This window comes from Manis javanica, chromosome 2 (assembly GCF_040802235.1).
Source record: "Manis javanica isolate MJ-LG chromosome 2, MJ_LKY, whole genome shotgun sequence".
Classification (NCBI taxonomy): Eukaryota; Metazoa; Chordata; class Mammalia; order Pholidota; family Manidae; genus Manis; species Manis javanica.
The window spans coordinates 222,191,742-222,216,530 of record NC_133157.1 but is presented as its reverse complement, the minus strand read 5'-3'; the positions used below and the strand labels follow the sequence as shown (position 1 = coordinate 222,216,530).

At 62.7% G+C, this 24,789-nt stretch overlaps 2 protein-coding genes across 5 annotated transcripts; one reads left to right on the top strand and one right to left on the bottom strand.

Moving 5' to 3' along the window:
- Positions 1 to 380: 380 nt before the first annotated feature.
- Positions 381 to 6,560, top strand: MAPK15 (mitogen-activated protein kinase 15). Of its 2 annotated transcripts, none has more exons than XM_037023185.2 (14): positions 381 to 900; positions 2,042 to 2,140; positions 2,370 to 2,399; positions 2,506 to 2,596; positions 3,081 to 3,211; positions 3,291 to 3,454; positions 3,630 to 3,769; positions 4,535 to 4,592; positions 4,948 to 5,088; positions 5,198 to 5,303; positions 5,431 to 5,608; positions 5,703 to 5,836; positions 5,930 to 6,058; positions 6,160 to 6,560. In XM_037023185.2, the coding sequence occupies exons 1-14, from the start codon at positions 832 to 834 to the stop codon at positions 6,346 to 6,348; spliced, it is 1,659 nt and encodes a 552-aa protein (XP_036879080.2). In that variant the 5' UTR covers positions 381 to 831; the 3' UTR covers positions 6,349 to 6,560. The 2 variants fall into 2 exon arrangements, with proteins under 2 accessions (XP_036879080.2, XP_036879081.2); XM_037023186.2 differs by having other exon boundaries at positions 383 to 900; positions 4,951 to 5,088.
- Positions 6,561 to 7,946: 1,386 nt separating this feature from the next.
- On the bottom strand, positions 7,947 to 21,657 carry FAM83H (family with sequence similarity 83 member H). Of its 3 annotated transcripts, none has more exons than XM_017646835.3 (5): positions 20,405 to 21,657; positions 13,620 to 14,081; positions 12,667 to 12,831; positions 12,467 to 12,591; positions 7,947 to 12,271 (listed from the first exon to the last, which is right to left on the bottom strand). In XM_017646835.3, exons 1-5 carry the CDS (start codon positions 20,969 to 20,971, stop codon positions 9,457 to 9,459), a joined length of 4,134 nt encoding a protein of 1,377 aa, XP_017502324.3. In that variant the 5' UTR covers positions 20,972 to 21,657; the 3' UTR covers positions 7,947 to 9,456. The 3 variants fall into 3 exon arrangements, with proteins under 3 accessions (XP_017502324.3, XP_036879079.1, XP_017502325.2); XM_037023184.2 differs by lacking the exon at positions 20,405 to 21,657 and adding an exon at positions 17,101 to 17,245; XM_017646836.3 differs by lacking the exon at positions 20,405 to 21,657 and adding an exon at positions 14,573 to 17,085.
- Between the last annotated feature and the right edge of the window lie 3,132 nt (positions 21,658 to 24,789).

Below are 24,789 nucleotides of genomic sequence, written 5' to 3'. Positions count from 1 at the left end.
CTACCTGTTGCTTTAATAAAAGCCAAGGGCCAGCACCACCAGTGTATGTCACCTGTCCCTGAGGAAATCCCTTTCCATGACCCGCAACCTACTGACACCCCTGGTCCCGTCCCAGCGCTCCAGGCACACGGGTCCTTCCTGTGGTTTCAGAGCGCCAGACACGATCCCCCTCGGGGCCTTTGCCCAAGTGTCCCCTCCATGCTCTTCCCCCAATGTCCAAGGGCTTGTGCCGCCACTTCTTCCCTGGGCACCCTGCCCGCCAGCCACGCACCTCTCTTTCTTGGGCTGCGCTGCTCCGACGCGGTGCACGTGACCCGGACGCGCAGCAGACCCCCTCCGCTCCCCTGCCCCTCGCCAGGACCGCGCCGCCCTGAGCTCCCCGCGGGCTCCTCGCCGCACCTCTGCACCTGCCCAGCTCAGGCGCCCGCGCCCGCGCCCGCGCCCGCACCCGCTGGAGACGCCGCGGCCCCTGCCCAACGGCTCCGGGCGGAATGGCTGCGTGCGACCTAAATCCCCATCAGCACCAACTCAGCAGAGCCGGGTAGACGGAGGGCGGAGAGAGAAAGAGCGCGCCACCCGCGCTGAGGCCCGGAGCTCGCACACGGGGCTGCAGCCCGGGAGGGTTCCAGAGCCGCAGGCACCTCCTCGGGGGTCCGGCGCGGGCCACGGGGCCGAGGGGAGCGCAGCGGGGCGGGCCCGCGGGAGGCTTGGGCTCAGGTCCCCGCCCACCCCGGCGCTCGGGCGCGAGGGAGGCGTGGCCGCCGGTTCCCACGGCGACGGGCGCCAACAGCTCCAGCAACTCGGGCTTGCGGAGCTGCGGGACCTGTCGGCATGTGTGCCTTGGAGGTGGACCAGCGCGTCGCCCAGCGGTACCTGCTCAAGCGGCGGCTCGGGAAGGGGGTGAGCCCGGGGGGTGGGGGGCGTCGGCGGGGCGGGGAGGTCCAGGCCGGGTCCTGTCCCCGACCCTGCCGGACTCCGGGCCTCGCGTCCTGCCTCCTCCTACCGAACGTGTGACCTTGGCAAGCTGCCGAGCCCTCGGTGCCTTCGGTTTCCTGTAACAGGGCCGACTCCCAGGGAACTTGTCACCTGCTGGTGACAGCCAGTTGCCCCCAAGCCGGGGCTATCCGGGAGCCCCACCCACCGTCCCCGGCTCCTGGGCTGCCTCTCCGAGGCCTACAGGATACCCCAGGGACGCCGGACCCACCAGTCCAGCAGCTGAGGGGAAGGGCAGGTACCAGACCCGCCAGGAAGGGCCTAAGAGGTTAAAGTTTAAAGGTGGACGTGTGAGAGCCATGTGCATTTGTGATCGTGTGTGTGCACTTGTGGGACTGTGCATGAGTGTGGCTGTGTGGGTGTGTGCTGGGGGAGAGGAGAGGCAGTGTAAAGAGCGAGCGCACAGACCTGGAGGCAAGTTTGGGGAAACGGCAGAGTTGGTGTGACTGTGGTGATTGGGGGCGGGGTATGGGGGTCCGATCACCCTGCACTCTGGGGGTCTGCAAGGACTTTGCGATCGTGGCAACCATGGGCACCACTTTAGGAGGCTTGCTTGCCCTCTCTCGAGGATGGACAGCAGGGGTGGTGGGCAGGGGTGGCAGCGATTAGTTGAGACATTAGTGTACTGATCCAGGCCAGAGAAGCGGGAGGCTCAGACCAGGGTGGGGGCAACAGAGATGGTAGCAAGGGGTGGGATTCTAATGAACTCTGAAGGTGGGGCCGACTGGCCTTGCTGATCGGCTGGGTGGGGACATGAGACAGGGGTGAGTGTATGTGGGATGGACAGGCTTCAGCTCCTGCACAGATCTCCATCTGTGACCTCATTTCCTCCTGGAGCCTTCTTCCCATCAGCCTCATCTGGAAGATGCCACAGTCTTAGGCTGCAAGCTGGGCAGCCTTCAGCAGCAGGGACCTCATCCCCATCCCCTCCCAGGAGCCAGAGCAGGAAGGAGGAGCCTTGTATCTGCAGGGAACAATCTGGTGGGCAGGAGATGGCTGGGCAGGAGGCTGGCCCTGTGCCCAGCTAGCTGACTGCCCTCCTCCCCAGGCCTATGGCATTGTGTGGAAGGCAGTGGATCGGAAGACGGGCGAGGTCGTGGCCATCAAGAAAATCTTTGATGCCTTTAGGGATAAGACGGACGCCCAGGTAACTGAGCAGGACGAGGTGTGGGCGCCCTGTTGCTTTGGTGCCTGGGAGCTCTGGCTTTGACATTAAAGCCTAGTTACAGCAGGAGCCTGGCATTTCCCAGAGCGCCTCCCTGTCTGTGACCCCACACGGGGTGTGTGGGTGATGAGCACTAATCCCTTTGGATCCTTTTAAGATGGGTGCTTCCTTCTTGCTTGGCACCCACTCTCATGTTTCTGTCTCATTCCAGAGAACGTACCGGGAAATTCTGCTGCTCCAGGTGAGGGGCCACAGCCACCTGCCCCCTTCCCCAGATGCGGTCTCTCCAGACAAGAGGGGAAGCCCAGCCCCTCCACCCCAGCGTACAGCCCCGGCTCTCTCCCCAGGAATTTGGGGACCATCCCAACATCATCCGCCTTCTGGATGTGATCTGGGCGGAAAATGACAGGGACATTTATCTGGTGTTTGAGTCTATGGGTGAGTGAAGCCTTGCCCAGCCTCCAGCCCCACCTTTGTCCTGGCGTAGAACCCCTCAGTGGCCTGGCTCTCCCTGTATGTCCCTCTGCTGCTTAGCTCTCCATGGTGGCCAGTGCCCATACCCTGGGCAGCGTCCCTGAGTGGGCACATGTCACTCCCAGGGCGTAACTGCTGTGACCCCCTTTTGCAGCTGCACTTTCCTTTTCCCAGTCATTTTATAAAAACAAAGGCAACATGAAATAAAGTATTAAAAGTGATTCTACAAACTTTTATTGCTATACTGACAAAGACAGTGGACAGGCCTGAGAAGCCTGTGGGGACTTCCTGCCAGCATGGGGCACAGGACCTGCTCTGAGGGCAGCAGGCGGGCCGAGGTACCCCTACAAGGGTTCAAAGTGGGACAGACCTGCCCACTCTGCCCTGGCCCCTAGCCTGACCTGCAAGTCCTGCCCTGGCCCCCAGGCTGACCCACACTCTCCCCCAGACACTGACCTGAATGCCGTCATCTGCAAGGGCAGACTGCTGAAGGATGTTCACAAGCGCTACATCTTCTGTCAGCTCCTGCGGGCCACCAAGTTCATCCACTCAGGACGTGTCATCCACCGGGATCAGAAGGTGCCACCACACCCCCAGCCCCAGGCTGAGCCCTGCACGCCCACCCGCACTGCCACCCTCAGCCTTCTCCTCCCCGCAGCCTTCCAATGTTCTCCTGGACACCAGCTGCACAGTGAAGCTCTGTGACTTTGGCCTCGCCCGCCCCCTCAGCAGCCTCACTGAGGGGCCCGAGGGCCAGGCCCTGACAGAGTACGTGGCCACACGCTGGTACCGGGCTCCTGAGGTGCTGCTATCCTCAAGCTGGTAACAGTGACACCCCCCTCAACCCCCCAACATGCCTTCTGGCCAAGCCAGGGTTCCCACAGCTGTTCTGCCCCTCCCCCTCCCAGGACCTCAGACCCCACCCCCTGGCGCGTCCCTCTTCCCATGCCCACCTCTGCCTCCAGGGTCCCCCACACCTCCACCCTTCCTACCTCAGGTACACCCCTGGGGTGGACATGTGGAGTCTGGGTTGCATCCTGGGGGAGATGCTGCGGGGGAGGCCCCTGTTCCCTGGCACATCCACGCTCCACCAGCTGGAGCTGATCCTGGCGACCATCCCACCACCATCTCAGGAGGGTAAGCGCGGCAGGTGCCCACTGGGCCCCGGAGACACAGCTGTGGGGAGACCGCCCCTGACAGGCCAGGCCTGGTAGGGGGAGGAGGATGGGACGGAGGGATGGGGATGGTTCCAGAAGCCTCAGGAAGACGGTAGAGGCCAGGTGGGCCCAGAGAGGACCTGCGGGTGGTTTGGGGGAGCAAGTGGACATTGTCTTCAAGGCAGGTGGGGGCTGGCTTCGAGTTCCCTGAGGGCCAAGCAGTGAGTGGCAGGAAGGATCCAGCTGGGCCAGGACAGGAGCACTAGTCCAGCGGAGGGGTGGCAGGGGCAGGCCCCGTACGCTGCAGGGAACTAGGACGGGAGGTTGGAGGGAAGAGGTAGAAGAAGGCAGAGCAGCTGAGGTGGGGTGCTGTCGCTGGCTCCTTCCTCTTCCCTGGGGGACGGGAGTAGGGCAAGAGAGAGGCAAAGGGCCTGGGAGGGGGAGCCCGATTCTGTCCCTTAGCTCATGGCTCCTTCATGGAGGTGGGGTGTCTGAGCATGGTGGGCCTGTGTGCATGGCCAAGTGTTGAGGGTTTAAGTGTGCAAGGATAGGCACCTATGTGGGTGCACACATACACATGGGGCACGCATCCAGGTATTTGGGCTTTGAGCCCAGACAGCTGCAGCCCTGCAGAGAGAAGGTCATTCTATGGAGCTGAAAGAGATAGCTGGCCCCAGACCCCTCTGAGCCACCCACCCGACCAGGCCCCCCTGATCAGGCACCACCTTCTGCCCCCACCCTGCAGACCTCCTCGCTCTTGGCTCAAACTACAGCACCTCGATTCTGCACTGCCTGGGGTCCCAGTGAGTGCCAGTGCTCAGGAGCCAGGCTCCAGCACTTCCTATAACCTTGCTGGCCTGTCAGTGCCAGCCCACAGAGCCTGCAACTCTTGGTCACACTAAAAATGACCAGTCCCCAGCCTCAGCGCAGCCTGGGGTATGGGGTAGCAGATATGCAGAACTGCACAGGGGCTGGGGAGGAGGGGACCCCCAGAACAAGGCAGGGGTCTTCAGATCTCCCCAAGCTGCCTGAGGGTTCTGCATGAGGTGGGAGGATCCACAGAGATGGTTAAATGGGATGGGGTTTGGAAGCCCAGACAGGCCACGGATGTTCACGTGTGGAGGGGCCCTGGCCAAGAGGGTGTGGCATGCCTCCCAGCAGGCCACGGCAGACGTTGGATGCCCTCCTACCACCTGACACCCCCCCAGAGGCCCTGGACCTCCTCAGGCGACTGCTCGTGTTTGCCCCAGACAAGCGGCTTAGCGCAGTGCAGGCCCTGCAGCACCCCTATGTGCAGAGGTAGTGGTGGGAGCTGGGTCCCATAGGCTAGCCCCCATGTGCCGGGATTGGGTGTTGGGTGTCCGACCTGGGCTTGGTTCTCCCACACCCTCCTGGCTGCTCCCTGCAGGTTCCACTGCCCGGCCCTCGAGTGGACACTTGAGGTGGACATTCGGCTCCCTGTGCAGGAAGGAGCCCAACTCTCAGCCCACGAGTATCGCAATCATCTCTACCAGGTGCTCCTGCCTGCGATAGCCACATCCCTCATGTGCACGCACCGTTGAGGCCTCCACCTGCCTCAGTGACCCCCAGCACCCCGTACACCCAAACCTTGTGCCTCTGAGTGCCCTCTCCTTCCCGCAGATGATCCTGGAGCGCAGGGGCAACAGCCACGTCCAGAGAGAGAAGGCTCTGAGGGACAACCCCTGGCCTCAGGTGCACCTGCTCAAACCCAGAGCTGGGCCTCCGCCACCCGCAGGCTTGCCTGCACAGACCCTCCCACGCAGGCCTCAGAGGAGCCTGGGTCAGGTCCCTGCACACGGTGTGTGATCTCTGACAGCCATCCACACGGAGCGTAGCCCCGGGCCTTATGTGTGTGGGACCACTAACCCAGGGCTTGATCTTCTGTCCCACAGATGCCCCCTGCGGAGCCAAGACCCTTCCCAGGCAGAACTCGGCATCCCTGCTCTGGCCTCCACCCCCAGGAGGTCTCGGGCGAGGGGCAAGGCCCCCTGCAGCCATGGCGCAGCCCGCCTGCGTACCCTCATGGGTAGGTGGGCACCGGAGGACCCCTCCCACTGTACCTTTCATAGGGCCAACAGCACGCAGTCCAGCAGTGACGCCATGACGTGCCCATTTCCAGGCAAAGACTGGCGTGATGGGGACTGCACCCTCTCTGACTTCGCAGGCCGCCACCCGGGTGGCCATCCAGGCCCTGATCAGGGGTGGCCAGGAGGCGGGTCGTGGGGCGAGGGCAGCCGAGGAGCGACGGGTGAGTCCAGCCCTCCCGCCTCCCTGCCACCTCCCTCAGGCCTCCGGTTTGCTCCTGGGCAGGGTCCCCAGCCCCTTACGCAGACATTGGACTACGTGCAGGTCCCTGATGGGCTTCTTCCAGAGGCCCGGCCTGAGCGCCGGCCTGGCCGGAGGATGTTCAGCGCCTTGATCTCGCAGGGGACCCAGGGGGCCGCACGTGCTGCGCTTGGGGGCTACTCGCAAGCCTACGGTACTGTCCGCCACTCGGCCCTGGGCCACCTGCCCCTGCTCCAAGGACCCCGAGCCTGAGCCCCACCCGCCTTCAACCCAGCCCCAGGGGTTGCCCCGCCCCCAGCCCCCCTTTACCTGGTCACATTCACATTCCAGGGAGCCTGTCAGGGAGTAGACAAGGTTCCCAGCCAGCCTCGGTCACGTCCTGCAATAAAGTTGCGTCCATCTGCAGTCTATCTGACCATCTCTCATCCTCAGCGAGAGACTCCCTTGAAGTCCACACACCACCCTTTTCCTGGAGCCCACCTCCTTTGGAGGACCCCCACCCCATGTCTGGTTCAGAGCCAACCAGAAGCCATGAGGGCAGTGCTTTCCCTCCAGGTGACTAAGACTGCTTGGGGGCTACTTGGGGGCCAGCTTCCTCTGCCCACAGTGCCCTGGGGCCTCAGGATGATTAGATCCCACCTGGGTTTGTGGAAGGGTTAGGTCGTCCCCAGGGTGCTCCTGGCACGGCAGAGACTGTGCACCCATTACCTGGGTACAAGCCACCATATGGCCAGTTTGGTGACCCTGAGCCAGAGATGAAAGGAGAGGAGATGCCAGTGCAGTGCTCCAGGGTGCGGCCCTGACTGGGCATCAGCAGGGATCCTAGCCCATGCCTCAGTAACACAGTGGCTGACACCTGCTTTGTCCTGGTGGAGGAAGGGGGAGACACCCTGGGGATGTCTTGTGGGGCTCAAAGCTACTTCCTCTGATCACCAGCAGGCACAGGGCCTGGTATGAGTCCAGGCCAGGGGCGTGGGGTTTGAGACCAGGGACACTACCAAGCTGTGTCTTGTAGTTCCCTGAGTGCCCTGCAACACATCTGACCATGGCAGGGTCCCCACACAAGGAGGCCACTTCCCAGTGTCCTGGCTGGAGGGAGCGAGGCTGCCAGAAGCAGGGACCCCCAGTCCTCTGTAAAAGCTGCTGGTCCCTGCAGGGTGGGGTAAAGTGGAAAAAGTGAGGCCTGGGTAAGAACTGCTGCACAGAAGGTGGGTTCAGACAGCAGGGCATGGGAGGAGGCTGGGAAGGAGGGGCCAGGGGTACACACAGGCTGTCTTGAAGGTGAGCCGAGTCATGAGACTGGGCTGCCCAGGGAGTGTTTTGTTGAGTTTCTGGAGTCTGAGGCACAGCCACAAAGTGAGGTACAGTGGGGTCCAATGAGGCAGTGAGGATGAATACCACTGCCCAGAGAGGGGCAGGCCCGCAAGTCCAGCCCTGTGTGCAGACTTTGCAGCTGGGAAAGGCATTGGTGGCCCAGACAACTGGGCAAGTGGCCACCTGGCACCCAGGGGAGGACTCAGGTTGGTGGGAGCTGTGAGGTTAGGCTGGGCTTGGTGGCCAGGGGCCACCACGGGAGCACCAGTATGTGCTTGCACTGATAGCTGGGCTGGGCAAGGTGTGGGAGCAGATGGCAGTAGTTATTTGTGAGGGGGACTGTCCCTGGAAGCGGCAGAGATGTGGGACGAGTCTGTGCTGGGCGAGGAGATTCAGGTAGAGGTGTTAGCAGTACAGGCTGGGTTTCTAGTCTCCCCACAGGGATGGGTGGTGGCAGCCAGAGGGAAATCTGGAGGGTTCACAAGGCTAAAGGCTGCAGTAGAGGTGATTATATATACTGTGGGAACGTGGTGGAATATCTTGCACATTGTGTTTTATTGTTAACGCTGAAGTGCGCCGAGTCACATTTGAGGAGATGTCTTATTCAGCACAATGTGGAGGATCCAGACAGGTGGCTTGGAGGGCTCCCCACAGCAATGGTGTCACATTGGGCTGCAGGGAGACAAACTTGCTGGCAAGCATAACCAGGCCAAGATATGCTCCCCAGTGACTCTTTCCACCTGAACAAAAGCCCTGCTGTCACCCTTACCTGGGAGGTGGATTTGGTAACCAGCCTGTGAGCTGTCCAGGAGCAAAAGTGTCCCCAGCCCCACCGCCCTCCCTTCTCCAGCTATGCAGTCAGGACTGCTGCTTTTGCTCAGTAGCCTTATTTCTTAAATCCCTCCCCAATCTGGGCACCTGGATTCTTTATACTTAAAAAAAAAAACTTGAAAAGAAATAGCAAACACTAATTTCACGATAGCACCTGCAGTGGGGGACTTGCCAGATCAAGATTACTCTCTGGAGGTGAAAAAGACAAAAAAAGGTAAGCAGGGAACTGTGGACAGATTGTGTAGGCTGGTGACAGAGGTAAGGGTCCTGCACAGGGTGCAGCTGAGGTCTGCTCGATCTGTAGTGCAAGGACAGTTCCCACCCCAGGGCGCCAGCACCCCTCAAAGCAGCAGGCTGGGGCTGAGGTGCCTTGGCCCTCACCTGTTCAAGCATAAGCCCTCCACATCCAGCCCCCTTCCGGAGTGGCTGAGGATGGCGCTTGTGGACATGTGTGTCAGGGTGGACCCCTCCAGAGCACCATCCATTCAGACCTGGCTCCACTGCGCTGCAAACCTGCTGCTCTCACTGGTCAGAGCTTTCCTGGGGGCGTGGCTAGGTCCGCTTCCTGTGCGTGGCACACCCTCTGGTCCCGCCCCACTTCTCCCTCACAAGCTGTCTGCAACCAGCCCACCACCCTGCCGCCAAGGGATGGGCCACCGAGAAGGGTGCCAAGGTGGCTGCAAGGAGGAATCCAAGTAGGGGAGGAAGTGGGATCACAACCACCGGAGACAGAGACAACGGGTGAGGAGAAGGAAGGCCCAGAAAGAGGGCAGGGCTGACGGGAGACGGCAAAGGGGCAGCAGAGCAAAAAGCAAAATAGCCAGGAAGCCTGAGCAGAGGGAACCCTGAGACAAAGAGGCCCTGAGACAGAAGCCCCGGAAGATGGGGGGCTGAGGCACAGAGGGGGGCCCCGGAAAATGGGGGCTGAGGCGATTGCAGGCCCAAAGGGGGCCTGAAGCCCAGACTTGGTGGAGGCAGATGGGCAAAGGGGAGGCTGAGGCCCCAGAGGCTGGAGCTGGGCGAGTAAGGCACGGGGAGAGCTGGGGCTGGAACCCCAAGAGCAGAGGATGAGTGAAAGGCAGAGCATCCAGCGGGTGAGCCCCAGTGAAGCTGAGCTCTGGCCGTGCTCAGCCAGGTTCCAAACTGCTTTAGTGTGAGGACCAGGGGCTCTGCCTGATGGTGGCCCTGTGGCCCTGGCCTGGTGGGCTAGGAGATTCACTTTTTGCTTTTGAAAGTACCAAGGATCTTGGGCATGAATTTGCCCATCTTGCTGTCCCTGGTGTCCTCCTCTGCTGGGCCCTCCCCTGCCCCGAGGCCGCCGGCCTCCTCCTTTTTGCAGAAGACCTCAAAGCGGCTGTAGACCCGCTTCTCCTTGCGCATGCTCTCCATGCGGCGCAGCAACCGGTCGCGCTCCTCCATGCTTGCTGGCAGCGTGCGGCTCAGCCGACCTTGTGTCCCCAGGCTGTCCGAGCGAAAGATAGCTGAACATTTGTCCTTGTCGGACATGTCAGGGGCTAGGCCGCCGGCAGCTGGTGGGTGGCTTAGCTCAGGGCTGCTGTGGACCGGGACAGGGGCAGGGGCTGGGGCGGGGACTCCACGGTGCTTCTGGCCATGGGCGCTGATCTGCTCCAGAATAGCTTTCGTGTCATCCCGCAGATTGCTACTGTACAAGGCATTGGCTGTCGCTGAGGCTATGCGCGGCCGCGGGACCCGCTCCTCTCCAATGACAGCCTCCGAGCTGTCACCCCGACCCAACGATGGCCGACGGGGACTCTCGGGCTGCCCATTTTCCTGCGGCGCTGGAAAGCCACCCTCATCCTCTGGGCGCCGCTCACCCTTGGGGCTCAGAAGCTGCCGAAGGCGCAGGGAGCCCTTGCGCAGGACCTCCATGGGGCCGCCAACCGCTTCCTCCGCGGACCCAGTCTTTGGAGACTCCCCGGAGAAGGTAAGGGTGAGGCTGCCCCTGCGCTCGGGCACGGGGGGCACCGGGCTGCCCCTGCGCTCGGGCACGGGAGGCACCGGGCTGCCCCTGCGCTCGGGATAGGCCCCAGTGGGGCTTCCCTTGGGGTCTGGATAGGCTGAGGTGGGGCTCCCCTTCTGCTCAGTGAATCCGGCGGTTGGGCTGCCTCTGCGAGTGGGAAACCCAGGCGTGGGGCTCCCTTTTGGCTCGGGGAGGGGCGCTGGGTGCAGCCCGAGACCTTCCTGTGGGAGGCTGTCTCGCCCTTGCGGGGAGGAGGTGCGGCCCTGGGGCAACTGGAAGCGGGAGGGCAGCCTGTCGGCGCCACCGCGGCCCAGGGTGTCGAGCAGCTGAGTGGCGGTGAGGGAGGCGGCTCCCGGCTGCCGCTCAGCCTCCTGGTGCAGCCGCTGTGCGAAGGAGTCTCGCAAGTCCAGCAGGCAGCTCTCTAGGCTCCGGCGGTCGCTCCCCCCGTCGCCTGGCGCCACCACCTCCTCCCGCCACGCCTGGGACACGACAGCCTTGCTCTGGCTAGAGACAGTGACTGCGCCTCCCGCGCCACCAGGATCACGCGCCGGGCCTTTGTACTTTTCCAGGAGCTCGGCCACCTTGGCGGAGGTGGCGGAGCGCGTGGTCTCGCCGCTGGGGCCCAGGGTTTCATTGACTGCCTGCTCCCTGTGCACCAGTTGCACCTTCTCGGTGGCTGCCGCTGTGGCCCCGCCCCCGCCCTCAGCCTGCGAAGCGCTGAAGATAAGCGAGGAGCGCAGCCGTGAGCTGCGCTGGATCAGCGGGTTCAGGCGCGAGCGGAAAGAGTCCTGCTTGGCCAGGCCAGCCTCCTCCGCGCTTTGGCGCTCGAGGCCCTCCCCGCCACCGCCGCCAGTGCCAGGCGCTGGGCCCTTGGCCGGGGAGGGCGCAGGCAGGCGGAAAGCCGAGGGAAGTAGATCCCCTGGGGCCACGCGGCCCCCGGCAACCAGTACGTCGTCTTCGTAGGCCTCGGCCTCCATAGGCGCGGGTAGACCCTCATCCCCCGCGTCCTCGCCATGGCAGCCACTCAAGTAGGAAGCCAGACGCCAATGCCGCAACCCAGCCCGCCCCTCGGGGCCGCCCCTCCGCTCTGGCTCCGCCTCGGGCGCGGTCTCTGGGCCCTGTCGCGCCGCCGCCTGGCAAGGGAAACGCTGGCCCAGGTTGGGGCGTGGAGCCCCGCTGGGTTCCAGTCCGCGGGGTCCAGGACCGAAGGCGGGGTCCGAGCCATGGCGCACTTCACGCGATGCAGTGGACGGCACGTATTCCAGCCTCTGGTGTCCGTCTGCGCCGAGTTCAGGGAACCGTGGCCCAGCACCCATCCCAAAGTCGTCGGGTTCCGCAAAGCCCGGGCGGCTGGCGCGCAGCTTCTCGAACAGACCCTGCGGGCGTGCCGGCGCGAGCTGCGGGTCCCACTGGTAATGCTGCTGGTAGAGCTGGTCGCGGTGGAAGTGGCTGGTTTGGAAGCGCAAGTCGTCACCGTGGCTGAGAAACGTCTGCCGGGACACCTGCCGCGCAGCCGCGAAATTCTCCATGGCGCCCACGCCATCAGCCGCCGCGTAGCTATGCCGCTTGAAGGAGTCCATCTCCAGATGCCGCGCCTGGAAGAAGCCCCGCGTGCCCGCGAGCTCCCCACTTGGGCCGGCCTCGGCGTCCAGCCGCCGCGACAACTGCCGCAGCCCCGCCGGCTCCAGGGCACCCCCTGGCATCCGCAGGGGATCCTCCCGGCGTAAGGTAGACAGGAAATGGCGGTCGGGGTCAAGGAAGGAAGGGAAGCCCAGGCCCTCTTCTCGCGGTGGTGGGAATAGGAGGTGCGCTCGTTTGGGGAAGGAAAAAGGGGTTGGCACCCCGGTCACCTGGCCGCCCATGTGGTGCCCGGTGCCGGTGTACGGAGCCAGGGCGTAGGCGTCCATGTGGGCCAGCGCTCCCGCCGAGGGCACCAATGGCTCAGACTGTGCAAAGAGGATGCGGAACTCTTCATCGAAGCTGGAGACCAGCTCCCCCTGGAACACGTGCGCCAGGCTGCGGTGGATTTTCTCGAAGGACCACATGAAGCTGGGGGTGGGGTGGGGGGAGTGGGGTCAGAGTCAGTGGAAGCGGTGTGATCAGGGGGAGGGGCAGAGACGGGGTCAGAGGGACGTGTATCATCTGCCAGAAGCCCGGCAGGGCTGTGTCGGAGGTCTAAGGGCAAGGGCCTCCAGAGTGGTGGCCCTAGGGTGGGTGGTGTTGGGGATGTGGGGCAGGGCGCACCTGTAGCTCCCACTCATCACCACGGCACAGTCCACCAGCAGGAACTTCTCTTTCACGTGTCCCTTGAAGGACTTCCCAGTGCGGCAGTAGTAGGTGGGGCCTGCCACAGTGCGCACGCGCAGGAACTGGGAGGTAGAGGCGTTAGGTCTCTGCGGAAAGGTCTTCCCCCTTCCCTACACCCCCCTCTCCCGGTCACTCACATCCACATGGTGCAGGTTGACACGGCACTTGTCGGCCATGTCTAGGAAATGCTGCGCGTTCATCTCATCCAGGAGGATATAGACTGGGACGCGACGCGCAGCAGCCTCCAGCACTTCACTGAGCAGGTCTACATCCGTGAACATGTCCATCACCACAGCCACCACCTGCAGGGGTTGCATCAGGGATGGTGGACAGACCCCTCTGCTGTCTGCACCATTCTCCAGCCATACCTCCACAGCCCTGAGGGGCCTCTGGGTCACCCACAAACACTACAAACAGCCACTTACCCATCCCAGGGGAAGTGGGGCCCACTACTGGGGAGATAGGGTTGCTGCCACAGTGGGTGGCCCAGGATGGGGCTCTAGGTAGGCACAGGGCCTACATCCTATAGGACAACAGTCCTTTAGCTGGGAGTGGGTGCTTCCCTCTGGGCAGAGCCCCAGGTAGGATGGGGCGGCAAGTGAATCCCCAGCAATCCCCCCTGCCCTACAGATGGCTAACTACCCCAGACCCTGGGGCAGGTAATGGGGCTGCGCCCAGGCTCCAGTTCTACCCTGGAAGGGGTGGGGGACAGAAGTAGGGGTCTTTCCCATCCGGACCTGATGCCTCAGTCTCATGGTTTAACAGACTCCCTTTGTTCTTTGCCAACTGCTTGGTGAGGTGGGTAAGAAGCCCTCAGCTAAGTCAAGTCAGACTAGAAAGAATTTGTACAATCCAGGCCAGGAGGGAACCCCGAGTTTCTGGGCACTGGCCATGACCATGGGCAAGCCAAGGTGTGCAGCCTGCCATAGCCAAGCCCTTTGCACCCTGGAAGAAGTGTGCCAGGGAGCCCTCACTCCTGCTTGAAGGCTGGGTGAGCTCAGGTTCTCCTTCACTGTTACAGAGCATCTCAGACTTCCAGGCCTAACTCAGCTGCCCCTGCTCACCACCGCCCTGGTCTGTGGCAACCCACCTGTTGAGCAGAGCGGATCATCCTTCGAGCCTCCTCCTTGATGCTGGGGCTGTCAGGTGGTGGTGGCTGCACCAGTGTGGTGACCTCAGTGCCCTGGAAGCCGAAGGTCAAGGGCCAGCCCAGGTCCAGCTCAGGCACTGCCTGGTCTGAGTTCACAGGCCAGTAGGTGCCTGAGGAGCCATCCATGTCTGCAGTGGGAGGGCTGCCTTCGGGGGGTTCTTGGGCAACATGCTGTGGGGGTCGCAGGTGGTGGCTCACATGCTCCAGCTCCTCAGGGCACAGGAAGGCAGGTGCCCCCTCGGATACCAGGAAGCGGCTGTAGGCCTCTGGCCCCCCCTCAGCCAGTGCATCCACCGCCAGGCGGTAGTACTCTTTATAGTGAGGTGGCAGGTACCCAGGTGCCAGGGGGTTGTCCCCCTGTGATGAGCTCTGAGAGCGACGGGCCATTTTGGGGCCAGGAGCCTGGGAGAGGGGTAAGGAGACACATTACCCTGGAGGGACCCTGGGTCCATGAGACCCCCACTATATATGGACACACATTGTAAAAGGGCTGTGGAGTTTAGCCCATGGCTGCAGGCTTGCCATAGCATCCAGACCCTAGGATGCAGACCCCCAAGGTGGGGGACTTCATCAGAGTACACTGGCATGCTAGCCACACCTCCTATTGCTGTGGCTGGACCCCCAGGGAGCACCTTGCACCCTGGCTTCCAAGTGGGGGCTTCTGCTCCACACTACCCCACTCAGGGGTACCTTGTAAGCCCCCTCATGCATAAAAAGAACACTGATATTTTGTGACTGTCTGTATAAAGAAAATACAGCCCAGGCTGGATTCTTTATTTTTTTTTCTTCTGATTTTTTTCTTCTAATCTTATGACATGAATGCCCTCTTGTGAGCCCCTGACACAATGTGCTGGATGAGTTGGGCAGCCCACCGTGCATCTCCAGCTCCTTACCTCCACTGTAAACTGCAGCTGTAAGGGTTGACCTGCATGCTATGATAGGCCCAAGGTGAGCTTGGTACACAGAACTTGTCACTGCTGTCAGAGGATGTGGCGCTGAACCCACCCACAGCCCCTGGTCACACCTGCAACTATTCTCTGGGGTCTCACACACTGAGCCCCACAACCCATTCACTGACCTCACAGTCCTCTGAACCCTGACCTCTGTCCTTTATTCCTGTCAGCAATGTCCCCTTCCCTTTGGCCCACCCTAGACCTCTCTCGGGCTACTGAGCCATTCTAGATACCTCTGGGCCATAACCTCGGGTGTGGCCCCTCCCTGCAGGCTGTACGTCACACCCTTGAAGATCCAGGCTGCAGCTTCCTCAGAACTCTGTGAACTTACAATCCTGTCTCACGAGGTTCCCAGCCCACTGGGGTCTTTCCAAGTTTCTGGTCATCAGCCTGCTCCCCTCTGCACTCTGGACAAAGTCAGAGCTCACCCTGGGCTCCAAGCACACCTCTCCCCCTCACCCCAACTTCCCACCGACATCCTCCTCCTGGGTGGTCTGCTCCAGCCCACCTGCCTGAGAAGGGCCTCCGTAGAGGGAAAGTCCTCATTGGCCCCAAGCCACGGGGATGGGGGGGGCGCTACTGAAATCCCAGAGCCCAGCTACCTGTGACCCCTGCCACGGGGATGGGGGGGCGCTACTGAAATCCCAGAGCCCAGCTACCTGTGACCCCTGTACTAACTGGATACATGTTTTCCTCCTACCCTGCAAGGAGAGCCCAGGCATTGCTCACCCCACCCCTGCTGCTCCTCAGGCTGGGATGAGGTGGGGTTCTGATCCTGTCTCAGCTCACAGGTTCCCAGATGTAGTCCTGGCTGGGATAAGTGTTGTACCAGATAAGACCCCTGCTCCCCAAGGTGCAGTTGGGCAATGCTGACTTCATGAGGTCCCGGGCTGGCTGACGACAGTTGCCTGAGAATGTTGGGGGTCAAGACTGTTGTGTATGATATGGGAAATCTCTCCAGTCTTTTCTGGGAGAGACAGGCTAACTGAATGTGACATGGAGATGGAGGACACTCCCGTGTGGCATGCAGTCCACGTCCAACAGAGGCGGTGCCACTGCCTGAAAAAAAGCTGTTCTGAAATCCCTTCATGGGGCACTGTCCTCTACCACACATGGGTACATACGGGGTGGCTGCACACTCCCTGCTGCACCAGGTCCAGGCTGAAGCTGCACATGGGGGTATAAGGTGCAAGTCTGTCAGACTGGACCTGGGTCTGCCCAGTGTGATGTGGGGTGTCACACAGCATCTACCCACAGTAGTGGGGCTACGGCTGTGCAGGATGTCCTGACCATGCAGGGTTTGAGGGCACTCTCCTGCTGACTGCATTTGAGGGGAGCACTTCCTAAGCTAGGGGGACACACTAGAGGAATACTGTCCCGTTCCAATGTGGAGTGAGGGAATCCCATGGAGAGTAAGGAGGCTTCTCAGACAGGGACTGGTCAGGAAGGGGCACTGGTCCTGAGTGACCACGGCAGGGGGCCTAGCTTGGCTTCACAGATGCCCGTGAACTCGATGACCTTATTCCTTGACCTCTTTCCACCGGTGGGTCAGAACCAGGTGATGCCCACTCCCCAGTACCCAGGAACCCCACCTGGCCTAGCCAACGCCAGCCTTGAGGGAGGGGCTTTTCCCACCCAGGCCAATGACTCAACAGGAATCCGCTTCTCTGCCGCTGACCTCTGACCTCTGGCCAGCCAGTCAAAGCCTCCATGCTCCCCAGCCAGGGACTTCCTGATCGCGGATCTTTCCCACCTGGGCAGCAGGTTTAGTTTCTAAGTGCCGGCAGGGGGATTCTGAGGGAAGGATCTGCGGCAAATACACAAGGCGGGGAGACCCTGCGCCAAGTACAGACCGGTCGAGTTGGGGCAGGAGGTTCGCCACAGGAAGGCCACCCGGTCATTAAGAGGTGTAGAGGTCGGAGTATCGGTTCGGATGGGGCTCACGCGCTAGAAGTCGGTGAGCTGTAGTTTTGTGGGTGCACCCCAGGGAGTAAGCAGCAGCCTAGGCAGGGCGTCCTGTCCATCCATCCCAGCCTAGGGACTTAGGCACCGGACAACAGGCCTTTTGCTTTGCCTGCACCCCACGAAGGACACCTGACCTCGCCCTGGCCACCTCGTCCCCCCGAGTTCAAGGCGACCTAGCAGGGCGCCCCCAGGGGTGGGTCCAGGCCCTGCACCTCCCCGGATTCTGGCTAGGCCGCGAGTGCGGGGGTGAGTCAGGATGGCCCGGACAGGCTCGACCCATGCCCGGGCCACTTCTCACTCGGCTCTTCCTGGGCCGGCGTTGTGCGAGGGCGCAAGCGTCCACACCTGCACACGCGGCCGCGGCGCCCCCCGACTCCCGCACTCCCACCGCTCGTCCTGGGTGGCGCGGCCGCTTCCCAGGTGCGGGCGGGCAGCCCAGGCGAGGCCGCGCCGGTGGCGCGCGCCGACCCCGCCCCGCTTGAGCCGGGGGAGGGGACCCCTACCTGGCCAGGTGCGCGGGGTCTCGGGACAAAGGCACCAGGAGCCGACCGCCGCCCAGCGGCCTCGCCGTACGGTCGGTCCGGCAGCCACTCCCTGCCGCGGCCCGCCCGCCGCGCGGCCTGATTCACGCGCCCGCCCCCGCCCCGCCCGCCGCTCCCGCGCCGGCCTGCCCGGGCAGCACCTGGGGGCGGGGCGGCCCCACCCGCGGCGCGCCCGCATTCCTCCGCCGCCGCCCCCGGCCCCGCCGCCCGCGCGCCCGGGACCCTGGCCCGCAGCCCGCGAGGCTGCCAGGGCCCGCCGTCCAGAGCCCGCGCCCCCAGCGCCCATCGGGTCGCCCAAGGCTCGACGTCCCTATGCCTGACCCCTGACCCTCGCCCCGGAAGTCGAGGTGCTCGGAAGTTCCGGCTCAGTAGCTAAGAAACGGGCCCGTCCTACGCGGGGGGCGGGGCTTCGGGCCTCGCCGGAGAGTTGGGGGAGGCAGGTGAGGCAGGTGAGGCGCGGTTCGGCCCAGGCCTGGGGACAGGCGAGCACAGGGAACCCCCCACCGGACCCGGGGACCCCCACCCCGACCTCCCGTGCCCCCACGCTAGCACATAGGACCCTCCCTGCACACACCAATGCCCAAGAATACCTGAGACCCCACAGGCACACAGGGACCCTATGGGCACACATATAGTGCAGCCACACATACAGGGGACCTTCCCACACTCACACCAGTCCTCCCAGACCTCAATCTCCCACAGAATCTTCCTGCCATGTACATAGGACCCCACAGGCACATCCACAGCCATTCCCACACAGGGAACTCTGCAGGCACATACGGATCCCCCGCCTTGCACACTGACTTCCCCCACACCAATGTCCACATGTATAGGGGACCCCGCACATACCAACCCTTCCCCCTATGAACATGGGACACCACAGGAACACAGGGACCCCCCTGCACACATGCAGAACCCCACATGCACACCACGTCCCATGCATGCTAATCACCCAGACACACCAATGTCCACACACACAGGAGACCCCACATGCACAGGAGGAATCCTCAGGCACCAATCCCATACACAAATAGAGGACCCCCACATTCTGATAGAGGATGTGAACGAGGACTACACATACTGATTTGCCATGTGCAGTACAGAGATCCTTCTCCACAGAGCCCTGCACACATATAGGATCCCACGGGAACTCTGGGAGTCCCTCACACAACCAGGGTCCTGCATGTTAGGTCCCCGCACAGGTGGGGCCCTGCACATTGACCATGCACACTGACATGCTCCCTCCACGCATACCGACCATCACATGGAAGACTTCAGCGGCCCCTAAGTCCCCCTCAATGTCCCCCCCAAAATTTCAGACCCCTGCTCAGAACACCAGTTTCTCATCAGACCCTTAGAGCCCTTGCCCCACTTAGACCCCTTGCCCTACTTAGACCTGCCCCAGGTTGCACCATTTGTCCAACCCCCACCACCCTGCCCTGCCAACATCCACCCCAAGCCCTCTCCCTCCTTTGACAGTGCCAGACCTTCTTTCTGCCATCCTGGGGCTAGAGGATGGGTGAGCTGGGGCTGGAGGGGACAGGTGAGTGGGGGCTAGGGGGACAGCTGAGCCAGATGTTCTTGCCAAGCATTCCCACCCAAGCTGCAGGGTACACATAAGCCAATAACCAGGGGCAGCCAGGAGGGAAACTGTGTTGGGGGGCTTGTGATCCTGTGTTCCCCAATTTGGCATCTGCTGACAGTCCACACAGGCCCAAGGTAGTGTGCCGTGCTGTTCTCTGTTGATCTGCCACTCTGAGCACACCCTACCTGACCTTTCCTACCCACCCCCAGGAAAATGAGCGGTAAGAAAGGGGCACCCAAAGCTGCCTCAGGAAAGCGGCAGTCCCTCCCCGGAGCCAGACCACGGGCAGCTGGTGAGCACTCTGAAGACTCCGAGGCACCCTGTTTAAACACTGACTTGTGAGACCCTCCATGCAGGCCCTCAGGGTCATTGCCTCTCCGAAGACGCCTCTGAAAGTGGCCTTCAGGGCATCTCTGCATTGGGCTTGGGTGTGGCCAACTGAAAATTCAGAATTCAGATGTCCAGTGCAGTCCCTGGCCCTGAGTCTTGTACCCAGGGGCTGGGTTGGGGGCCCAGGGGCAGTCCTCAGAGAAGCACAGCTTCAGAGCTCATGGAGATGGAAAGCAGGTCCTCATGGGCTGGATGTGGTCCTGAAACAGCAGGACTTGAACCCATGTTGGGATCCTCAGGCTACGTGCCTGGCCTCTTCCCCCCGGACCATCATGCTTTCCTTGCCTGCGGCTCTCTCAGGCCACCTTCTTGCCAATTCAGGCTGAAAGGGACAGCTTGCCCTAGGCTCAGTCCTGCTGTGGGTCAAGATGGGCACCTCCTCCCATGCCTACCCCCACCTGTGTCACTCCCTTTTTCTGAGTCCCATTTCTTCTCTGTCACAGCTCTCATGAGTCCTCTGCTAAGCTGCCATTACCTTCCAGGCTGAGGCTCTGGGTCGCTCCAGCACTAGGCCAGCACAGGGGTCTCTGTTTCCTAAGAGAGCACCCACCCTGTTCCCCAGATGCAGCGCTTCTGCTTGGAGTGGGCCTGCCCAAGCCCCTGGACCCCAGAGGGCTCCCAGATGACAGGACCTGGTGGGATGGTGATGACTGCTCCTCCATGCCAAGCTGGGGTTAGACCCTGGTTTCCCAAAATAGCCCCAGCCGCGTCTGAGGCGGCAGCCCTTCTGGAATGAAGATGATGGGCTCAGGCACCACTTGCTGCTTCCGTGATCTCAAGCTCTGGGAACATGCACTGCAATAAACAGGAGGCAGGCAGGTGGACCAGGAAGCTGGCCAGGAAGCTGTGTTGGGAGGGCCATGTTCCTCAGTTCTGGTGCCTGCTGGCTGTTCACCTAGGCCCTCATCCTGTAGGCCCCAAACGCTGCCCTGGACAGCTCCTACAGCTCCCTACCCAGGTCCACCTGCCAGGATACCTGGGTCTTCTACAGGAACATCTCTGCCTCAGTTTCCCTAACAAGCACCTTCCCCAGGCACCCAAGCGTTGGGCCAGCCTGAGAGGGCTTGCTGGTGCGCAGTCTTCTGTAGCACCATGTGTTGGGTGCCAGCCTCATTTTGCAAATGTGAAAATGGGCCCCCTCAGGTGTCCCTCAGCCACCTGGCTGCAGCACAGTCCAGTAGGCTCCCACCCTCCTGGCCGTCCGCGGGAGCTGTAGGTTGCTTGAATGGTTACCATACCCAGAAACATTGTCCAGAGCCTCCCCCGTCCATGTCCCCCGCTAGGCCTTACCTGGCCTTGGGTCTGCAGTGTCTCAAGGCCTTCACTCCGGAGTTGCTCCAGGGCCATGGCCAGTTCAAGCCCCTCCACGCACACCCAGGCCTGCTCCTCCTGCAGCTGCTGCAGCCACAGCTGCTCCTCCCGCCACAGCTGCTCCTCCAGCTGGACCTGCCTTCGCCGGTCCTCCAGCAGTAGCTGCTCCTGGGCCAGGCACAGCTGGACCTCATGGAGCCTCAGCAGCACAGGGCCCAGGTCCGGTGTGAGGCCCCCTGCCCCGGAGCCTTCCATGTCTGCAGCAGGGACCAGCACCACCTCGGACCCCAGGGCAGCAGCCTGCATTGGCCTCTGGGCTGCCTGCGGTTGCTCTGGCCTGGCCACCCTGGGGTGTCCCTGGGGATCCAGCTTGCTGCTGGTCACGTGCCCTGAAGGGGCCACCCCCGCCTCATCCTTTGGGCCCTCTGAGGCGGGGGGCGGGGGCTCAGCCTCGGGGCCCTGCTGCCCCATGGGCTGCTGCGCCCTGCCCGCCCTGCCCGCCCTCCTGGCTCGGGGTTTTCGAGCTCGACTTCGTTTCCCAGACATGGCCCCGATCCGGCACCTCTTTCACCAGGTGTCTGCTCCCTGGGGGACGTGGCTCATTGGCTGCTGGCCTCGATCAGGGCTCAGAGGGGGTCCTCCCTGGGAGGCCGCAGTGGGCCCTGTGCTGCTGCCCTGCCCTTTGGCTGGAAACCTGGCTCTGCTTATGGGCCTCACGGGCCCCACTTGTTGGGCCGGGCCACGCCAGGGACTTTATAGGGACTCGGCGGTGCGGTGGCTCACCCAGGCACGAAGGTTGACTAACATGCTGACACAGGGCGCAGGACTTTACAGGCCACAGGCCTCACTGGCCAGACTGGGAGGGAGAAGGAAAGAAACTGGAGGAGGTGACTCTCAGCAGCCAGACCGAGGCTCAGTGTAGCAACAAGTCTGATCCTGCCCCGGGCGGGCACCCATGCCCCCCCCATCCTACCCTGGCTCCCTGACACACCCCAGGGCGCGGGAAACTCAAAGCCCAGCACATAAGGCTAGGAGCTGCATTCCCAGCTATACTGGCCGTCTGCACAAGGCCAGAGAATCCCAGCGCAACTACCACAGGAGAGCCCAGCCTCCCAGCCAGCCGCTCAGGGGAGCCCGTAGGGGCTCAGCTTGCCTGGGACACACTCCCCTGTGTGATGTACTCCTGCAGGGCGGGCTGTGCTGGGGATCGGTGGGAGGTGGCATTTGAAGACAGGTGGGGCAGCAGAGGAAGAAGAGTCCAGCCTGCCTTGGGAGGCAGTGTCAGGGGCTGTAGAGGCCGCCCTAGTTGGGAGTGCTGCTACCACGCCACAGAAAGGAAAGCCTGAAGAGACCGTACCTGGCCAGCCTTTGGGCCCCCAGGGAAGGACCTGGGGGGTGGACGCCTGAGTGCCAGCGTCCCCTGGCTTCCTGTCGGGAGGAGGCTCCAGAAGCTTCCTCCCCAGCGTTTCCCCAGCCTGAGGCCGCTGACTCACACCCACACCCAGGGCCCCTTCCCAGCCAGCTCTGCCACACTGGCTGGACTGGTTTGCCTGGCCCAGTCCTGCCCCGTGCACCCCTCTCCCCATTAGCCCTTGCCCCTGGGGCCTCAGCAGAGGCAGACAGCCGGCCACCATCTGCGGAGCATGGGTGGACCCACAGAAAGGGAGAAGGGACTCAGCGAGGGAGGTGGCACCAGGTGGGGGCAGGGGGGCTCTCCTCCCAGAGGCTTCACCACACCTGGGCTCACCAGGGCCCTCGGCTTCAGGACCCGGGCAGGTGCAGGGGTTTTCCTGCCTGCGGGCGCCCCCCGGTGGCGCCCAGGGGCTGAGGCTGTCCGTCCTTGCTGTGGGGGACGCGGCCTGCCCGCTCATTAAAGCTGGCCCGCGGATGGCCGCTCCTTAAGGGTCGGGACGCACCTGCCCTTCTGGGGTCGCACAGACGCCCGGGGAGGTGGATGGGGCGGGTCCAAACCCTACCACACTGACCATCCCGCCCCCCGCCAGGGTCTCCAGGAGAGAGCCGCCCGCCGCAGAGGAAGGCCGGACCGCAGGCGAAGGGGCCCGAGCACCACGAGCGCCCAGAGGCCCCAGCAGGTGAGAGCCTGCGCGCCCCGCATCCGTTCCCCTCCCTCCCTGGCCAGGCTGGCGGGCAGCGGGCTCCGGGGCCCTGGACCTTCGCGGCGCGCGTGCTCGAGGAAGGGCCGGCCCTCCCTGCCTCCGCCAGGGCGCCGCGCGGTGCCGGCGAGAGCGGGGCGCCCGCGGACCCGCCTCCCAGGGGCGCGGCCTCCGGGGCGTCCCTTCCCCGCCCAACCGCCTCGCCTGGGTAGTCGGGGGCCGCCCTCCTCCCTCCACCGCGTCCTCCGCTCCGAGAGCAGGAGCCAGCCTGGGGGCGGGCGTCCCGGGGACCGAAGGGCGGTTCACAGCACCAGCGCCGCTCCACGGCTCTCCTGCACCTTCTCGTGCATCCTGCGTTGGTGTCTTGTCACTAGGTGCCCTCCCTCCTGCACCGCGAGCCCATGTTCCGCTGCAGCCCGGCCCTCTCCTGGGGGTCCTCCAACTCAGCGGCGCACCCAGACGCAAAGCCCCCTGACCCTGTGTCTAGGCCCCCACCCCGCAGGCCGCTCTTCGGGTTCTCTGCTGCCCCGCCCCACACTGCGCTTCTAGCCCCCGACCCCGCCAGCTCTATGCCGGCCTCCCGCCTGCCATTTTGCTCCCCGTCTGTTCTTCACAGAACAGCCAGCCTTCAGTCGCTTGGGCAGATCTGACGCAGCCACAGTGCTGGCCTTAAGCTCCTGCGTCGGTGGCCGCCCCCAACCAAGGGCCGGCATAAGAAGCCTGACCTTATCCCGTGGGGTGGACCACAGAGGGTCTGTGAAGTCCTGACTAGTGGTTTTATAGAAGGTGTATGTGCCCAGTGCATTAATCCGAGTCCTGGGTTATGTACGGGAGAAACATCCTATGCGATTTAAGCAGAAATGGAACTTATGGGAGGGATATCCAGTAGCTGGAGATTCAGGCCTAGAAGGGGTACAGGACATAGAAAAGGTCAGGCCCCAGAACAAGTCTGGTTAGGGCATCCCTGCCATCACTAGGGGCACCACTGCTGGACTCCTAACTGCAGCCCTGCCAAGGATCGTTTCTAATTGTCCCACATCCTGGAGCCACTTTCTCAAAACTGAGACTCCTGGTGAGAAGCCAAGGTCATGGTGTCATTGTTAGGTGGAGGCACAGATACTTGCCATTTCAGTCTCTGTAGAGGGAATCGGGTTCTCACTGAATTCTCCAGAGCAGCCCCAACCTTACATGGCAGCAGGCCAGTCCCCTCTTCTCCAGTGCCAGCTGGTCTGTGGGACGTGTGGTGAGGTCACCTGGGCCCTGCTGCACTGCCTGTCCTATGAGGGGTTCTCAGCTCAGAGGTGAGGTGGGTGCCCGGGCTGCAAATGAGGGTGTGTAGGGGCATGTGGATGGTGGCCCCTGGCATGGGTCAGGCATGAACAGCCAGCCCAGTAGGAACCTTGATTCCAAACAGAATAAATAGCATCCCCTTCATAATGGAGGGGGTCAAGTAGGACTGCTGTGTTCAGGCTGGGTACCTGGAGCTGAGGATGTGTGTGGCCTACCCCACTGCCACAGCCACATGGCTTGTGAGCCCTGGGAACAAGCCTTCCTGTCCGTTTGCTAACCCACAGCCCTCTTTGCAGTGGGGACACCTGGTCAGCCCAACATGGGTAAACGGTTTTCATACTTTGGGTCTAGTCCAGGAAGTCCATCTGGAGCGCATCTTCCCCAGCCACCTTGTCCCCACCCAAGTCTCTGACGATCTGTTCAAACCACCAGCCAGAGTGGGCAACTCAGTATAAAGAAGGTTATTCATTCGGACAGCATCCGGTCTAGATGGCCTTGATAAGAGGGGCTCATATGGGGCCCATGTGTCCCCGCCGTCCCTGCCACCATGGCCACTGTGTTCACAGGCCTTCACATGAGCACCAGGTGGCCGAGGGAAGAGGCTGGCTGATGTCCATAGGGCGGTCACGAGACCCCTGTGAGTCTCTGATGCCCCTCTGCAGTGGGCTCTCTCTGGGGGTGTCACTGTGAGACACGGAGTGAGTACCACTGCTCAGTACCCCCGGGCCTGCCCCCACAAGGGTCCACGGTGTGTGTTTCCTCAGGCCTTCCTGGTCCAGTTCTGTTGACTTCGGGCTCTCAGGCTCCCTGGGAAGTGGACAGCCTAGTGCCCCTTGGAGTGTGCCCCTCTTCTGTGCGCCAGGCCCTCTGGAGGAGCTGTAGTATGGCCACACTGACCTAGTGCCACCATGTGGACTGAGCTGTCTGTGCACAAAGCCCTCCCACCAGCAGCAGCTCTCA

What these genes read in the sequence shown, in the direction of transcription:
- MAPK15 (XM_037023185.2), top strand. Translation starts at nt 832, where the DNA reads ATGTGTGCCTTGGAGGTGGACCAGCGCGTCGCCCAGCGGTACCTGCTC. An exon ending in TCATCCACCGGGATCAGAAG is followed by an intron (nt 3,212 to 3,290) that starts GTGCCACCACAC and finishes TCCTCCCCGCAG; the next exon opens with CCTTCCAATGTTCTCCTGGA. An exon ending in GGGTCAGGTCCCTGCACACG is followed by an intron (nt 5,609 to 5,702) that starts GTGTGTGATCTC and finishes TCTGTCCCACAG; the next exon opens with ATGCCCCCTGCGGAGCCAAG.
- FAM83H (XM_017646835.3), bottom strand. Translation starts at nt 20,971, where the DNA reads ATGTCTGGGAAACGAAGTCGAGCTCGAAAACCCCGAGCCAGGAGGGCG. An exon ending in CACTGCAGACCCAAGGCCAG is followed by an intron (nt 14,082 to 20,404) that starts GTAAGGCCTAGC and finishes CCCCTCTCCCAG; the next exon opens with GCTCCTGGCCCCAAAATGGC. An exon ending in GTGATGAGTGGGAGCTACAG is followed by an intron (nt 12,272 to 12,466) that starts GTGCGCCCTGCC and finishes CCCCACCCCCAG; the next exon opens with CTTCATGTGGTCCTTCGAGA.